The 18,060-nt window shown below is 51.7% G+C and overlaps 1 protein-coding gene across 3 annotated transcripts in view; it reads left to right on the forward strand.

Annotated features, from left to right (window-relative positions):
• The first annotated feature begins 785 nt into the window (after positions 1-785).
• Positions 786-18,060, forward strand: part of RGMB (repulsive guidance molecule BMP co-receptor b) — a 28,779-nt gene continuing 11,504 nt past the window's right edge. The window contains exons 1-4 of one of the 3 annotated variants that reach the window (XM_055312873.1): positions 786-847; positions 2,308-2,383; positions 5,522-5,808; positions 11,150-11,658. In XM_055312873.1, the coding sequence (XP_055168848.1) occupies positions 823-847; positions 2,308-2,383; positions 5,522-5,808; positions 11,150-11,658 (897 nt within the window). In that variant the 5' untranslated portion in view covers positions 786-822. Of the gene's footprint in view, positions 848-1,252; positions 1,366-1,981; positions 1,998-2,307; positions 2,384-5,521; positions 5,809-11,149; positions 11,659-18,060 lie in introns of those variants that run through there. The other 2 variants (XM_055312874.1, XM_055312875.1) reach the window with 2 other exon arrangements.

Below are 18,060 nucleotides of genomic sequence, written 5' to 3' on the forward strand. Positions count from 1 at the left end.
ACAAAGCAAGGTGAGAAAACACTTTAACAGGGAATCTATAGAGGGTTAGAGGAGGCGTCCCTTGTCACCTAATTTCAGAGCCAGAAGGAACCAGACCACTGCCCTTAGCACACTCTTTCTTGGTAGTGACCCCTAAGTTCAAAAACATTAAATCGGTTGCCCCAGAGTCCTGCTCAGAAAGTCAGGACAAGCCCCTTCCCACCCCGGATTGGCACTCGGTCCTCTTTACGCTGCCCTATGCTGCCTCTAGCGTTAGATCGGGAAATTACAAGGAGGAGTGGGGACCGAAGAGAAGAAAAGAGATGGAGAGGGTCAAAGATGCTTCCAAGGAGCCAAAAAAAAAAAAAAAAAAGTGTAATACCTAAGTCAAGATGCCTGAACCTTTCCCTGGACATACACACACACACACACACACACACACACACACACACACACACACACACACACCGGGAGCTCCCGCTGAATACCTGTGATGCTCACGTCCAACTCTGGAAGCTGAGCCTATAGGGGAGAAAGCTAACTGCTCCCCTCTTGCTCGCCACACCTTCTACTCCGATTCAAGTGACTGTCGTTCCTCCAGCATGTCGCGGGCTTGCTCCTCGTGACACACGTCTTAGATGTCTCTTTCACCCGGGTCTTAGATGTCTCTTTCAATCCCCACCGCACCCCCCCCCCACCCCCCGCAATTTGCAAATCGTTACGCTGGGCTTGGGTCGGCCGTCAGCCTCCACGCTGGCCCCCGAGGCGGACAGGGAGGACCCCGGGATTCCCTATTTCAGCGACAGTGCAGAGCCGGTGCCCGCCGCGAACACCCCCCGGTTGATGCACACCGGGGAGACCCCCAGAGGTCACTTACGGGGGGGAGTGGGCGCCCTTCGTGGCCGCTGGTGCACAGCGGGCGATAGGCGTGCAAAGGCGCGGGGGCGGGTGGGCCGCCTCTGTGCAGGTGCCGAGGCGCGGGGCGCGGGGCGCGGGGAGCCCCCACCCCCACCCCCGGGGGGGCCGGGACACGGCGGCTGCGGCGGGAGCGCACAGGGCGGGGTGGCGCTGGCCGCGTGCAGGGCTCTTTGTGCGGGACGCGGGGTGACGAGGTGGGGAGAACCCCGGAACCGAGCGCGATCCGGGGGGCGCCGACAGGGGGCGGCGTCGGGGCTCCGAGGCCCCGGGCGGGGAGAGCGGGAGGGACCGGGCGGCGGGGGCGCGCTCGGCGGGCGCGGGGCGGGGCGTGGGGCGGCCCGGGGGCCGGGCCCCCGCCGCGGGGAGACGCGCGGCCGCCGCGCTGCCCTCCCCGGGCCCCCGCCGCGGGGCTTGCGGCTTATTTTCCCAGCTGGCAAGCGTCGCGCTGCAGACAAGGGAATGCCTGTGGTGAGCTGTTTATTTTGTCGGAGTTTGCGGTGGGCCGGGGACGTGGGGGGCGGGCGGCGGGCGGGCGGGGTTTGCGCAGGTCGCGGTCCACCTGTGTGGCATCCATCCGCCGGCCTCGGGGCGGCGGGGCCCGGGGTGAGCAGCTCCCCCGCGCTCGCGGGGGCCTCCCCTTTGCCGCCCCTTGCAGACCTGGCACCACGTTGGCCGTCGGCTCCTGGAAGGGGCTGGACCGCAGCCCGCCCTCCGCCGCCGGCCCCTCCCCGAGCGCCGCGGGCCCGGCTGGGGCGGGGGACGGCAGGCAGCGCCCGCGCACCCCCGGGGACCCTGCCCCGTTGCTTGAGGATGGGAGAGCTGAGGACTGGAGCCGAGGGGCGCTCTTGAAACTAGTGGGAACTTGCAGGGCTCCTTCTGCCGTGCAGGCGTGACCGGTCTGCAGAGCGCCCCAAAGTGGGATCCAGATGGGCCGGAGTTTCCCTGACTTGAGGCCGGGGGGTGGAGGGGGGCCCTAAGCGGTTGGCTCCCGGGGAGTCCGGAGGACCCCACACCCCTCCCCCCCCCCCCGCAGGGCTGATGACAGTCACCACCGCGGCTGCGTTTGCCTGGAAGAAAAGCCTAAATACATTAGCGAGCTGGTAAAGCTTTTAAGGCCTTCTCGGGAGTGAGTGGCTGGCTAATGAGAGGTTAATTTTGTTTGGAAGAGAAGGCTGCGCTGGTTTCCTGAGATAAATGGACAGGAAGCGCATTACCTCCGCGCGCTGGCAAGCGGCTCCCAAATGCTTTTTGCACCTGCCGCTCTGAGCGGTGCGATCCGCTGCGGCGCCCGCGGGGATCGGGGGGCGCAGCCGGGTGTGCTCGGGGGATGAGCCCCGCTCCCGCCCCGCGCCCTCTCCCGCCCGGGGCGCCGCGCTCACTGCGGGCTCTGGGGTCTTCTCTCGCACCCAGGTCCTGCGTGCTCCAGAGTTCGGGGGCCCCCTGATCCCGCCCAGCCCCCTCCAGGAGCGGAAGGGTTAAGCATGATGTAAGTACGATCCGCTAGCTGCTCGCTGCGGGGCTGTGGGACTCCGGGCGGCTTCAGCCCCCGCTTTGCGTGCACCCTGGGCCGGGGGACAGCGAGGGCGCCCCGAGAGGGGGCTGACACACCGCAGCCGCGGTCTGAGTCCTCGCTCTCCTGCCCTAAGGCGATCTAGGGGGACCGTCGCGTTAGATCCCTGGAAAGGGGAGATGTTGTTAACAGGCGCGTATAGGGTCAGCTAAAGAAACCTCTAAGTCTTCTTTCATGTTGCGGGCGTGGGTTTTAATTCTCTTCATTCGCACGTTCAGACCATGGGATGCTCTGCCGTGTGTCCCCTAATTGTGATGCTCTGGCCTCACCTTTTCTCCCTGAAAACAAAGATGAAGGGAGGAAGAGTACAAGTGGCAGGAAATAGGGTGATCTTGTGAGTTGGGCAAGCTGTCACTTCACGATTTTTTTTCCAGATTAAAACGTAAAACTTTTATAAGTCATTGATTTTATTGGGGTGGGGAGGGGAATCCCCAGATTTTTCGTTATAGAATCTTAAAATCCTCCTAGGACACTTGCAGCATTCGAGCTGGGGGGTGGGGGGGGAGTGGATGCGCTATGAGCGACCATTCGCGACGCTCTTGCTCTCCAGGCCGATTCAGGATCTTGCTCACAGTCCGAATTTACCCTGTGAGTGTGTCGAGTGACCTAAAGTCTTGAAAACAGGAACCACCTTGCGGTTTAATTGTGAAAATTAACATTTTTACTCTAGCCGGCCGAACGCTTATGTGGTAATAAAAAATGAATTGTTAGGCTTATAAATCTTGAGCTTGTCAAATTTTACAACAGATGAGCAATAAAGCACCTTCGGGGAAAAAAAAAATGAAGTTTTCCCTCTAAAGAATAGTACCCTGTCGATACCAGAATTTGCAGTGACTCGAGGACGCCCTCTATTGATAAGATAATTTAGAGCACCGTGTATTTTAAGGAACAGGATACCAGGTGGGGGAGAAGTAGTGGCAGGGGGAGAAATGATGGAAAGTAATGACAGCGAAAAGAGCCCAACTAAAGTGAATTTGATCCTTAACTTTCGGTGATGTGTTTTGAAGTATGGTCGTGGTGGCATGCTTCTTTTATAGGTGTCGAATTAAATCTAGGGTTAGGGAAAAGGAAACACCTTACTCTTTGTTAGAAAAAGAGCCGGAAGAACGGTTTAGATTTGGTGATTTTTGAAAAGATGTCTACCAGGATTTCACTGACTTTAGTTCATCGATTCATGTAGTCGTTGCAAGAGAGTCAATGTTGGGTGCCGTGCTATTCACTCCCCAGTACTACCTAAAAGTCGTATCAGATAACTCGGCCGGCAAAAAGTCATTTCTCCAGGCAACTCTGAAGCTATTATTAAGCATATTTATGGATATACCCAGGGCCTGGATTATATCTTGGGCAGTGAAAGGTGTTTTTACCACTTGAGTCATCATAGTATGTAATAGGTAAGTAAAGAAAGGTTACAGTAAAAGATAGGCATCCTTCATTAGGGACCTAGTGGTTTGCACAGTTCATAATGTGTCTAATGAGTGAGGCCGAGTGATGGAAGGTTTGCCCTCAATTATCCTCGTCCATTGATTAGCACATTGTAACATGTGGACTATCAATGTGTCCGTGGCTGATACGAAATTACAAAGCAGGGATTATGAGCAGTGAAGGGGTGCAGTTGCGAGCTGCAGTTTGGCTGTAAGTGAACTAAAAAAGGCAGCCCTGAGCCCCTTGGAGGAATGGCCAGGGCAGGCGAAGCCGCTCTCGGGCCTCTGAAGCCATTCCTGAGATTAGATACCACTTCACACCTACTGATAACAAATTGGAACCTATCATCGACCTCGCAACGGGCCTTCCTGTGACTGCACTCGGCAGCCTCCTTGCTGGCACACAGTTGGGCTCCCCCCCCCCCTTAGTTCTGGATCCGACCAAGGGGCAAAAGTAGAAAGTGACCTGCTAAGAGAACTCGGAAGATTTGTGGGAAAGCCACCGAGCAACCAGAAGTGATGGCCTGATTACTCCACACTGCATTAAAAACTCACCATCCTCATTAATCTAATTACACTGTAACCGAACACGTTGAAGTTCGCCCCCTCTCAGACTCCTCCCCGCCGCTTTCAGGAAGGGAAATGTCAGAGGAACAATAACGCCGGGGCCTCGCACAGCTGCCAGCGAATTCCGCCGGGAGCTGGGCGCGGGGCGGGGGGGGGGCGGGGGGGCTTCCCGGCCCCTCCGGCCTGCTCGGGACCGCGGGTCACGTTGGGGTCTCCAGCGCGGCGGGGTGCCAGCCCTACCGAGCGTCCGGGGAAGGCTCGGGACGCGGTTCCGCAGATGGGATTGGCTGCGGAGGGACCTGCCGCTCGGAGCCGGAGCCGGAGCCGGAGCCGGAGCTGGGGCGGGGGGAACCTAAGGCACCCACACACCTTAGGGGGCGGTGGAACCCAATCACATTAATTGAAAGAGAGGTCCAAGACCGGTTCCCTCGTGACGCCGAGGCAGAGTGGCCGTCGCCGGTTTCTGCAGCGCACGGGGAACCGGGAGCTCGCGGCGGGGAGGAGGCGGAGGCCGGGCCCGGGCGCCGCGGACCGCACTCCGCCCGCGGACGCGGAACTCGCAGTACAATGAGCAAGCGGAGGGCGGGAGGAGGTGCGGGGGGCGGGCGCTCCGGGCCCTGCGAGGGGCGGGCCGGGCCCTCGCGGCCCCGCGCTCGCAGCCAATGGGGCGGGGGGCGGGGCTTGCCCGGGGGCGGGGCCGGCGCGGATTGGCGCGCGTCGGGGTGGGCGGGGCGGCAGTGCGGGGCCGAGATTGATTGACCGCGGGGCGGCCGCACGCAGACCTCGGGGCCGCCCGCGGCTGCTCGCTGGGGCTGGGCGCGCCGCCAGTCGGTCCACGCCCGCCGAGCCCACGCTGGCCGGGACCGGGGCGCCCGCGCTTTCGGGGCCGGGCTCGGCGCGCAGCTCACGGTCTTTGTGTCTTCTCTCCCGCCCTCTCTGCCCCGCCCGCCGCGATGCCGCTGCGCCCCGCCGCCGCCGCCGCCGCCTCCGCCTCCGCCTCGCTCCGCCCGCGGCGCGCTTCCCGCTGCGGCGGTGGCGGCGGCCCGAACCCGACGCGGGCCTGAAGGAGGAAGAAGAGGAAGCGAGGCGCGTCCCCCGGCCCATGCCGCAGCCACGGCCGCGACCCCGCCACGGCGCCCGCGCCGCCGCCCTCGCCGGAGCCCACGAGACCTGCATGGACGGGCATGGGCTGCAGAGCAGCTCCTTCCTGCGCCGCCGCCGCCGCCGCCGCCCCCGCCGCCGCCGCCGGGGCTGAGCAGCGCCGCCGCCCGCAGCCCTGCCCGCCGCCCCGCCCGCCGCCCCCGGTGCTGCTGCCGCTGCTGCTCCTGCTCGGCCTCGGACTGCTCCACGCAGGTACGCGGCGCGCGCGGGGGGAGCCCGCCCGGGGCCCCGGCTTTGTCCGCAGACGCTCCCGGGCCGCAGGCCCCGCTGGGCGGCGCGGGGGCGGGGGCGCGGCGGCGGGCGGGGGGCTCGCGGGCTCCCGACCTGCAGCTGCGCGGGGCTCGGAGCCGCCCGCCCTGGGGCGCACCCGGGCGCTGGGGACAGGCCGCCCCTCCCCCGCGCGCCCGCCCCCTCCCTCCCGCTCCCCGCCTTCCCTCGGCGGGGACCGTTGATCACTCCCCTTCCCCGCAGCCTCTTATCAGCGACGGGGCGGGCGGGGACGGCGGGGCCCCCGGGACCTGCGCTCCGGCCGCCTGGGGATCCCCGCGGAGCAGGTTTCCGCGGCCGCCGCCCCCTTGGAGGGGAGACCGCGGGCTTTGTGCTGCTCCCCCGGCGTTGGGAGGGCGGGGGCGGGGCGGGGGGGGCTGCAGCCAGGGCGAGGAGAGCGCACCAGAAGTGCAGATTTTCACCGGGATTTGAAAACCTGGGGCTTGCTCTCGGGGTAACTTAAGACACCCGCAAATGCAGCTCTCTTCCCCTCCCTGCAAGAGCTGCTCGCAGCCCCTGGAGAAACTGGTGCCCTGGGGCCGAGCCGCGCGCGTTTGAGGCTCCCTGGAGGGAGGGGTCGCCGGGTGGAGGTCGGCGCAGGGCGGGGGCCCCGCGGGGAAGCCGGAGGGAGTCCTCTGTGCTTAGGGCACTAGGCCTGCAGAGGAGCCTTCCAGCAGGTGATACTTATTTTCTTTGTGAAATAAGTTGCATAGCTCTGCAGTCACTTGTCAGCTGTAGGTCAGCTCAGAGGGGGTGGGGGGAGATGTCTGGGACGCTCCTTCTAAACAAGTACCAGGTCTAGGAGACTGTCTAAAGGATTTCCTTAATGCCAAGTTGAAAGATGAGTTCTCTTTTAGTTTGAGAACTAGAGCATCAGGTAAGTTTTCCTTGGAGACCTCTGTGTGTGTGTGTGTTGTGTGTCCTGCAGTTTATGACCGCAGTCTCAGCTCTGATCTGGAGAGTCCTGAACACTCATGGGTTCTCAGCATAGATCTGGAAAGTCCTGAACACTGATCAGTTCTCAGCGCTGATCTGGAGAGTCCTGTGTGGAGTCCTATTTATTAATTAAGTCCTGCCATCCTTGCTGGAGACCTGGGAGGTCTCTTAAGTAATGGGGGGGGGGGATGTGGCATTTGAGGAAACTTAATTTTACTTTTCCTAACTCTGCATTGTGATGGAACAGCTGCATTTTTAACACCCACTTGGGGAAACATAGGGTGTAATAGTAAGTTTTACAGTGATTAGGGCTTTAAATGAGTGGCTTTAGAGCCTGAGAAAGTAATGTCAACCTGCTTGTGGTCACATGGAAATTTTTAATGACGTGTCAAAAGATACGTTCAGGAGTGTTTTGGGTGAAGAATATGTGTACCTAATGTCAAGGTGTACGCCTCTTGAAATGAATTGAGCGCTAGAGGTAGGACTGTGTGTCCCTCACGGCTGCTTGGAGATTGCTTCCCTTCGTTGCCAGAGGGTTCTAAGGCAAGATTGGAATGTGGTCCTTGAAGGTTTCTTTTCTGGCCAGTAATGAAAAATTTCAGAAGGTGTTTTAATGTTTTGCAAGAGTAAGGTGCCTTATTTCAAGAACTTGCGTGAAACTCCTCTCAGTGTCATCATGTGTCCACACTGAAGTCACCATCGGGTTCTACTTAAGAGTTTCCGTGGTGAGTGGTATCTGTGGACGACCTGTTGGAGTGATTAATTTGGTTACAGGAAAAAAAAAAAAGGAAGGGCTCCTTTTGAAAGATTTCTTTAGAGTGTAGCCATTGAAAGAAACGCATGGATTGTTTCTCAGAGAAGAGAGCCTAGCAGAGTGCTCTTTGCAGGTGGGCTACCATATGTTTTAGGCCCGGATCCATATAATTTGCCTCAGCATCCCATATGGCCCTTCATTGCACTTAATTCAGCTTCAGCATATCTTATTTCTTTTATTATAAACTGGCGATTGTGCTGCAAATTCACACGTGCAGTCCTGGCATCAAGGAAATGTGGTCTTGAATGGTGAGGTCTTTGAATCATTAACGAAAGCGGTAGACCCACAAATCCTTTAGCACTTTCAGTAACTGGAATGAAAACACTATCACACCAGTCGGAGGTCACCTGACTTGAAAAATGGAGACATCTGTAACAGCAGATTCTGTTTCCTGCCCTGGGAAATGAAAAAAGTCCTTTCATACTTTTTCACTCCTTTTAAGCAGACTTCCATAATTCCTGAATGGAGATCCCAGTATGGGAGTTGCTTGCTTGCTCATACTCTTCATGGCTTTGTTGGCTACATCCTTGAGATTGTTTCTGCTCTGCACTGTCTTGGCATTTTGACAGGAAGCTTACTTTACCGCCTGTTAACAGGCAAAGTGTGCGCTGTCATTATGAATTCATGAAGCCTGGATATTTCTGGGTATATGGCGCAAATTAGTCATTATATAGGAAGGAGCCTGTGATGAGGGCCGAAACTGCTGACCCAGATGCTCTCTCTGCTTAGCTCTCCTCCTTCCCAACATCTCGGTTTGAAACCTCATCCCAAACAAAAGAACCCAAGGAGTTCAGTTTGCTGTGACATTTCTCAAAAGAATGGGCACCTGCCTGCTAGGAAAAAGGGTAGGAAGGCAGGAGAAGGGAGGTGGGGATCTGCATTCTGCTTCTCTTCTCAACAGTTGCATCTGCATCTATGCTCTCCTTACTTTGGATATTTTATGACTATTTAAAATAATTACAAGTAAATGTATGCTCGAATAGATTTTATAGACCATAAAAAGAACAAATAGGCATTGCAAGTTTAGCGGAAAGTTCTGGTGCTGTCATTTATTCATAGTCCAGGAGCTCTTCATTTCTGAGTGGTCTTGGCCCAGTTTTCATTACCTTGCTTTCTGCTTGCTGTGACTCTCGTTCAAAAAGAAAAAAATAAAAATTGATATGATAGTGAAGTCTTTTTTTTTTTTTGTTATCAACTATTATGAGAGTCAGAAATTTAGAGGAGATGTGACCTGAGGAAGGAAGGCAGGGATTTGAAGAAAGGCACTACATCTTGGGGCTCATTCTTGGTATTTATGATCCAGCCATGACAAGGCCTTTAATATCCCTTTGTCTTGATGTTCCCATCTGTAAAATGGCTTTAATGCCTTTTGGGCTGCTGATTGGTTTAGGGGTTTGGGGTTTTTGTTTTGTTTTGTTTTGTTTTTTTGGTGTTTTTTTTGGGGTTTTTTTTTTTTTTTTTTTTTTTTTTTTTTAGTCAAAACAGTTGAAAATTACTTGATCTACTTTGGAGAGAGGAATTCTGTAAATATAGGAGCTGCTTTTGTCCATTCTAGTATGAGCCAGTGTAAAATAGGCCAAACACATGAAGGTGTTTCGGTTTTTTTTTTTTTTTAATTGTGATTTAGTGATAGCTTATAGGTCTATAGCCCAAAACATTAAAATATTTTTAATATTTTAATTTTTTACTTGAGTTAAAGTAAATCAATACACCATCTAGACTACATTTTTCCCTTGTTGATCTTTGAAATTTAAAAATACTGGGGGAGGTGTCTAGAGAGTTGTCATCCCCCAGTCTTTTCTGAACTCACGCCAGAAACAGAGATTACCGGCTATTCCATTCGGGTTTAAAAGCACTTTAGTACTGAAAAGATTAAAGTATCTTTCTAAAATGATGCTAGGGTTAGTTTTAAGTCTTCATCAGATGAAGTCCAAAATCTTGATAGTATCTTGCATTTTATGTCCACATCTTAAAATAATTACCTATTTAATAACACTATGATTCCCCCCGCCCCCCCGCCACCTAGAATAAGAATTGTAAAATATTTTATGCCTGGTGAAGATCACAAAACAACCTCCTCATTTCTCAGCTGAGGAACCTAAGACTTGAAAGTATTGAAATTTCCTCCAGTTTAGGGACCTAAAAAGAATGTTTAAGTAACACAAAGTACGTGTTCGTTTTTCTAAACTTGAAGTGGATGATTAGAAAAGTATTTTCCTTTTCAGTAATTTTACTGTTCCCACTTTATGAACCAGAATATAAAACTGGTGCACACAATTGACCTAGTATTGGCAATTCTTGCATCTTTTTATGCTTTGAGAGGACTTTAATTTTTTTAAGATTTTATTTGTTCATTTATTTGAGAGTGTGTGCACTCTCTTGCTCTATTTCTCTTTCTCAGATAAATGAAGCTGGAAGCAGGGGGAGGAGGAGCAGAGGGAGGAGGACCAGCAGACTGAACACCGAGCCCAACGTGGGGCTCCATCTCATGATGATGAAATCATGACCTGAGCTGAAACCAAGGGTTGAGCTCTCAACCAACTGAGCCACTCGAGCATCCCTTAATTTTTTTATATGAGAAACTAATGGCAAAACATCACTTGAAAATTGACTTTTAGGGCAGTAATAGTTGGTCTTTTCATTCATTTTAGCTTTGCTTAAATCATTAGGTGTGCCTGAAGTCGACCTAAGAAAAAAGTTGTGTATATGTACTCTCGGAATTCTGTGTGTTGTGGTTCCCTGGTTCTGTTTCTGATACAACATAGTTGGTGGAATCACGTGTCTGTACAGCATGATTTCAGCGTGGTGTCCTTTTTGAGTCCGTGTCTCTTTCCTGATGAGCTACTCAGGATCTGGGGTCCCGTAGTGATCGATGTTAAGGGAGCAGTAAACACACAGTTGATCAGATGAGTCAGGTTATTTATTTTAAGAGAGCAGTCCCCTTTTGTAGCATCCAGGAGGTTGGCCGTTTATACGTACAGGTCATGAATAGACATCCCTCAGGAAATGCAGAATAACTTAGTGCCTGGATTTTGTCTTCACATTCTCCCCCCATAGCTGTACTAGGAGTGGGTGAGGGTGTTTTAGTCATGCTACGATTTTAGGGGCTCCTACCTGGGGTGCGAAGCTTAATCGTGGTTTTGTGCATAGACCCGGTGCTCTCCAAAGCCAACGACTTGGGTCCTTTTCAAAATCAAAACCGGGTCCACACCTTTGGCTCGGCCCTGGAACAAAGGAATCTCCCTTAAAATCTATCAACAATAGCCAAGTGGGTGAAGGATGCTCCCTGTAGCCCTTCCCTTGTGGTTCTAGCCCAAGAGCCCCGAGCTGGACTCGGGGTCCCTCCCTGCGGCTCCTGACCTGTCTTAGGGTCCCGGCCCGCGGCCAGGCTTAGGCCGCATGGCCTGGTCCTGAGACGCCCGCCCCGCGCAGCAGAGGACAACGTGCTCTCTGCACGGAGCTCAGGGAGTGGGGGGGCAGCTCCCAAACGTTGGGTCTTCTCTTCTGTCCCCGTAGGTGACTGCCAACAGCCGGCCCAGTGTCGGATCCAGAAGTGTACCACGGACTTCGTGTCGCTGACGTCGCACCTGAACTCCGCCATCGACGGCTTTGACTCGGAGTTCTGCAAGGCCCTGCGTGCCTACGCCGGCTGCACCCAGCGGACCTCGAAAGCCTGCCGCGGCAACCTGGTGTACCATTCGGCCGTGCTGGGCATCAGCGACCTCATGAGCCAGAGGAACTGTTCCAAGGATGGCCCCACATCCTCTACCAACCCTGAAGTGACCCATGACCCTTGTAACTATCACAGCCACGCGGGAGCCAGAGAACACGGGGGAGGGGATCTGAGCCCTCCCAGTTACCTTTTTTGTGGCTTGTTTGGAGATCCTCACCTTAGAACTTTCAAGGACCACTTTCAGACGTGCAAAGTGGAAGGAGCCTGGCCCCTCATAGACAATAATTACCTTTCAGTTCAAGTGACGAACGTGCCTGTGGTCCCTGGATCCAGTGCTACTGCTACAAATAAGGTGAGTATTCTTTTGTCCTCCTTGCTTGTAACTTGCAGATGTGTGATCCTTCAGACCCCACCCCACCCCACTTATTTTTTTTTTCCAACAGTTTTGGAAGTATGATACAAAAGACCTAGTTTAAAAGGATCTTTTTCTTGTTCTTGGCAAGCGGTTAGCAGGGTGAATAGAGGGTTAAATGAAAATTATTTAGTAAAGAATTTCTCACTGGAATCCTAGGGCCTATGTAAAATGTGGGTCTAGGTTTAAGCAGTCCTATGAAAAAATTTAAAAATTAAAAAAAGATGAGTTTTATGACAAGGCAAGCCTGTTTAATGGGAAAATGTATACTTGTATTTTTCCCCCTGTGATGTCATTTTTGAACGTGACTCTTGTCCTAGAAATCCGTATTCCACTTTATCAGACGGCTGAAGTGGGTGTTCGAAGTAAAGAGAGCTCTGAAACCAGGGGCAGCAGCCCATCAGGAAACCTACGGTATTGGAAATTCAGAAGCGGTAGTAAAATATAAAGGCTATAAGCCAGCGTCCTAGTGGCAAACCCACGACTGTGTTTTAGTTATCGATCGTGTCGTGACTGAGGCATTTTAGAATTGGCAGTTGTGGAGCAGAGATGTATAACCCCCATGTAATCTCAGGCTGACAATTTAAATAAGAAGCTGAGGGGAGAACTGACAAAATTAAGCTTACCCTGCCTAGCTGCCCCCATCCCTGTTCTCGTTTATTTGTATGTATGTCTGTTTTAAAGAAACTAATATCAAATAGAGATCATTGAAACCAACTTGAAGGCACCAGTGTCAGTGCAAGTAGGTGAAGGGCTGGGAACTAGGATCCCGGTTGCCAGGCAGTGCTAATTCAGGCATCAGTAAAATAAGTGTAGAGGTCAGAAAGGGTTTTCTAGAGAAAAAGACTGTCCCAAGTAGCCAGCTCCTTCCCGGTCTCCTCCAGTCACAGAAGTCGCACAGTCTCCTCTTGCTCAATGTCCTTTATTCATCAGTTGGTTGAGACTAAAATGGAATCGACAGGGATCAAGCTTTTCTAATACTTAGAAGTGTTCTTGTGACTCCAGGACAGCCTTCTTTGCCTGCAGACATGTGTGGCATATTTTTTAAGTGAATTTAAATTATTTTACTTGGCATTCTGAGGAGGTAATTTTACAGGACCTCCGGAGATATGTGGAGACACCCGGGGGTGTCACAAATCTAAGATTAGAAGTCATGGCTGTGAACAAAGAAGTCTGTTACGTTAGTCCAGACATCTTAGGGGAACTCAAAAATGTTTACGCTTCAACTCCCAATAAAAGCCCAGGCTTGCCTTTCCAAATCCTGCATCTCAAATAAACTTTCCCTCTTCTGGTTTTCATACAAGTATGCAAATAATTTTTTCTATCTGTATATTAAAATATGTGTTGGCTGTGAGTCATGGAGGAAAGTTACACCATTATGAAGTTATAAAACGAACCGTGGCCAAAAATCCATCATTGCTGCAGCGTCATAAGGCATAAAACCTGGGAATGGTCTTTGGGAAAACGTGAGACTGAAAATTCAAGAAGGCAGTTCCAGTGGGGTTGGAGAAGGCCATCATCCATGGTGTAGGTACTTGAGGGCTTGGAGGGCCATCTGCAGTACTTTGGAGATTAGCAGGTGTTTTGTGCATGGGAAAATACTGGTTCTTTGCACAAGCCCTAAATTTAATTTTCCATGACTTCCATCCAGTCACGTGTCACTTATACCTGTTAATGAGCCTTTCAGAATTGTATGCTTTTTATTGATCATGCTGGAGTCATTTGGGAACAACCAGTTACCTTATTGATATCAATATTCTATAAATGGAACATTTGACACTGAGGTACCTTAGGTCGGTCCATTTCAGTTGCGATCGGGTCGGTCATAGTTTTTATAGCCAATGAAGAAGTAGTACAGCTTTGTACTACTTTCCCCCTCAGTTGGTAAGGATCAAAAGTTTCGCTCTTTCCAAAAAGGATGTGGGAGCAAAGCTGTCCTCTGACTTAAATTCCATCAGACAATGAGAATGCTTGGTCTTGAAGGGCACTGTTGGAAAGAAGTTCCCCACATCTGGTGACCATGCCGTTCAGGAGCAGATGACTCTATGGCTTCATGACCTCTGGTAGTTGTGGGTTTTTTCCCTTCTACTTTTCATGACTCTCCAAAGCTACCAAAAGCATCTGGAAGTTACTGCTAAATACCTATCTCAGTGTTGGTGAAACACAACTAAAGGCCTAAAATTTTGCAGCGCCATTTCCTTTTTATCTAGGCAGGGCCAAAATAAAACCTTTAAAAAAAAAATCTAAGCATGAAAAAATGACGGTAATAAAAATAAAAACGCTCTGAGGCAAAAAATACTTTCCCCAAAAGATCTGATTTTTTTTTTTTTTTGGATGTCTACCGCAATACTTCTTTAAAAAAAGTCTTTCAGAAGATTTCTTTTTTTTTTTTTTTTTCTTCTTGTAAGAGTCTCAGCTCTGCCGAGACCTCAAACACATGCACAGACCGGCTGCTCAATACCTTAGCACTGCACACAACAGAGACCATATCATCTTTGGGGTCGACCGTATTTAATGACCCATGTGCTCCGTGTCACTAGATGGAAAGCTGACAGTGCTAAGGTGGAGGCTGGCCAACGGCTACTAAAAGTGTCGTGTGTAGGCCTCCCTCAGCTCACCTCTTTGAGCGCTGAACCAAATCACTGAAGCCGGGAGTTAGGCTCAGTGAGGTCCCTGAAACAATTGCTCAGTCCTGGGAACCTGGTTTCTGGAGCAAGCCACCTTCAAGGTCATCTCTGTGATCTAACTGCCCTGAGTACCTCGCCCTCATCACAAGTCCTCTGTATTCAAGGGGGACCATTGATCACTTCCTTTGGCCACGGAGGAAGCAGTGAGGTTGGGGCAGCTAGACCTACAGGGCTCAACAGTGTGGCCTCAGCCCCCCTGCCCCCCAGGCCTTCTTTCTGTTCCCCTTCCCTGAGAAACATAGTGTGGCTTTGCCCTGGGTCCCCGTGTGCACAGCTGTGCTTCCCCATGGGACCCTTGATGGTAGGCCCTCCACCAGCCTGTTTGGCTCCCCCTCCTCCGAGAAGCCTCGTGGGGCGGTGGGGCCGCTCCCTCGCCCGGTCGGTGTGTTCCCGAAGGGGAGGCCAGGGCTAGCTAGCTTTTTATCTCCACCCCAGGGCCTGCAGGGATTTCTTGCACACCTGAGGCCTCGGCCAGCCGGGATGCACACCAGCCCTGGGCCAGCTTACCCCCCTTTGGCTGTGCGTGGCGGCTTCAGGCCTGCAAGCCCTACAGAGAGAGAGAGGAGAGGGACAGGCTGAGAACTGGGAGAGTTGGCTCCATAGGAAAGAAAAGCAGTTTTTGTCTTGTGGGGAGGAGGGAACCACTTAGGTTCTGCAGAGGACACCGTCCGCAGCTCTACCGGGTCTCAGAACAACAGGCTCAGTCTTCGGTGCAGATGACGGTCTTCCGCACCGTTCCCTTTGCCCCTTCATCCTGTTAACCTCGCTCGGTGCACCCCCGTGTTTCTGTTTAAGAGGACTCAGTAGGGATTTGTATGTACCGCGATTACAGAAGGTGATTTTGGAGTAAATTTCCTGAAAAGATTCTGTACTTCACAGAAGAATTACTAGTAGCCTGCATAAAAATTGCCGGTCTCTCGGATACATTTAAAATTATACCTTTTCCAGAAAATTTCGAGACTGCATTTACTGTACACCTAAACAATGGGGATACTTTTTAAAATTATATTTTTTAAATTATATTTTCCGGAGTATTTTGGATACCTTTGGCTTGTTTTTTGTTTTCCTGTAATCACGTCCTTGCCCGTCACTCCACCTTCATCATCCTGTCCTTCAATCTCGGTAAAACAAAATAATAAGTAGGAGGGGAGATTGGGGGATGACAGCAGGTTGTTTTGTAGACGTCATCCCGTCCTGTCATCCCATGGCCCAGGAGCACCAGCGCCCATCCACAGCATGGGAAGAGGCTGTGCCCGGCAGTTACCCCATTTCTTAAAGCCCGTGATTATCCCTAATTCCCAAGCTCCAGCTACTTTCTGGGAAATTCCTGAAAACTTGCACTGGTTGATGATACTAGAGGTGTAGGGAGCCTTATATTGTTTGGTTCATTCCTGCTTTCTGTTTCCTTCCAACTGTGTAACCCAGGATGTTCCCTTGTGATAAAACAGAGTCGCCTGTGGGGTCCTGGAACACTGGTTAGGTCCTCTCCTTCTTTCTGATGTCCCTTCGTATGTAGCCATAGCGGTATGAGCATATAAACCAGTGTTGTGGATCATTCTCTGTTGGTTACAGAAGCAAGGCCTGATACACCTGCATTCCAAAGGCTTTCAACTGTCATTTTAAGCAATCTCCGGATCAAAGCTGGGGAAACCATCCTCTCTCGACCCCAGGCCTGGCACATTCTCTTTATAGCCAGGTTTTTGTCCCCCATGAAGTTTTTAGTATCTTTACAGAGATAGTGTGAGCTACACAGTGGTGATCATTCTTATTTTTATCGACTAAGGAAGATGCCTCATACTCCCAAAGGCAGGTTTGTTTTTTTTTTTTTTTTTTAAATTTATGATAGTCACACACACACACACACACACACACACACACACACACACACACACAGAAAGAGAGGCAGAGACACAGGCAGAGGGATAAGCAGGCTCCATGCACCGGGAGCCCGACGTGGGATTCGATCCCGGGTCTCCAGGATCGCGCCCTGGGCCAAAGGCAGGCGCCAAACCGCTGCGCCACCCAGGGATCCCCTGTAGGTTTGTTTTTTGATGCACAGATGGTGTTCATGCCTGCTGCATTGTTATAGAGGGGACACTGGCGTTTTCTTTAAGAATACAGAGCCCTGGGCGGCTCAGTCAGATCAGCATCTGCCTTTGGCTCAAGGTCATGATCCCAGGGTCCTGGGATCAAGCCCCGCATCAGGTTGCCTGCTCAACGGAAGCCTGCTTCTCCCTCTCCCAGTCCCCCTACTTGTGTGCTCTCTCTGTCAAATAAATAAATGAAATCTTTGAGGAGAAAAAAAAAAGAGAGAGAGATGTATAAGCCCTTTCTTTCCAGAGATCACAAACTTTCTTGCAGATACATTGAAACTAACTTGTAAATGCTGAAATTGCTCTTTATTTTGTTAGGATTATCTGTTATGCAGGTCATTCTTGCCTTCTCTTTAAAATTGCTCTTTGTCCTGGTCCTCATTTTTGCAAAAATAGTCACCCCCCCCCAAAAAAAAAGACCGACTGAGGCATATTGGGGAACAGATGGGGAAGAAGTTTGCAGTTGGAGTTTCCTGCTCAGTGTAATCATTTCTCTGATAAAAATGTGTGATTAACTTGGTGCTATGTTGGAACCACCGAGCGTCACAGGGCCTCCTGGGGGGAGGGTTGAGGGGCAGTGAGGGAGATGCTCAGTCTCTGTCTCAGTCTTGACACATAACAAACCTATAGCACTTGGTGGAGCATTGTGGGGTTTGTGTGTAAAACCAGCCCTTCAGGGTTTCTTTCTAGAACATCGGTGGCCCACATCCATACGCTGGTTCTAGGTGTTCCTACTTAGCGAGTTGTCACAGGCGTCAAGAAGGGCCGGAGAGATGGGCTGATGTACCCAGGGCATACCCTTCCCCCTGGTCGCTCTCACAGGTCCCTATTTGTATTCCTGGGATTTGGCATGGTCTCCTTTCCACCTGCCGTGGTCATGGTGGCCCCTCACTGACACCTGGGTTTCCTGATTCTCCACACACCCTATCAGGGTCTAGAACTCTAGCAGCCACTTTTGAAAGATTGTTGGCCTTTAATACCAAAAGTTTCTAGACTGTGACTGTCACAGTCACCAATTCTCAAATTCATTTTTCGGGATCCTAGCTCACTTTTAAATCCCACAGAAGCACATAGTCGATAGCTTTCTCCTCCCTGAATTTATTTACTGTAGAAACAATATCGAAGCAGTAAGAAATAGTTCTTAGAAGTCAGCTTTCGTTCCAGGTGGTGGTGGTCTCCCTTTGTCCATTGCCTGCATAGCTCCTCCTTGTACTGGATATAAGGCTTTAGGCCCAGGAGCGACTCCGCTTTATTTCGTACAGGTTCAGCCAGAGTTCTGGAAATAAAAGGATTTCCGTGTATATTGGTGGGGGGTGGGGGGTTGGCAGAAAAAGGAGGAGAAATTATGAGCTGTGTGGTATCATTTGGTAAGATGAATGAGCCTACCTCGGTTATTCTTTATGTTATACTTTTTTTTTTTTAAAGTTTTTATTTGCGAGAGTGAGTGAGAGAGCTCATGAGCATGGGGGTGGGGGAGGGAGGTGGCAGGAGAAGCAGACTCCTCACCGAGCAGGGAGCCCAACATGGGACTCAAACCAGGACCCCAGGATCAGGAGCTGAGC

Source organism: Nyctereutes procyonoides, unplaced genomic scaffold (assembly GCF_905146905.1).
Source record: "Nyctereutes procyonoides isolate TBG_1078 unplaced genomic scaffold, NYPRO_anot_genome, whole genome shotgun sequence".
In the NCBI taxonomy this organism is placed as follows: Eukaryota; Metazoa; Chordata; class Mammalia; order Carnivora; family Canidae; genus Nyctereutes; species Nyctereutes procyonoides.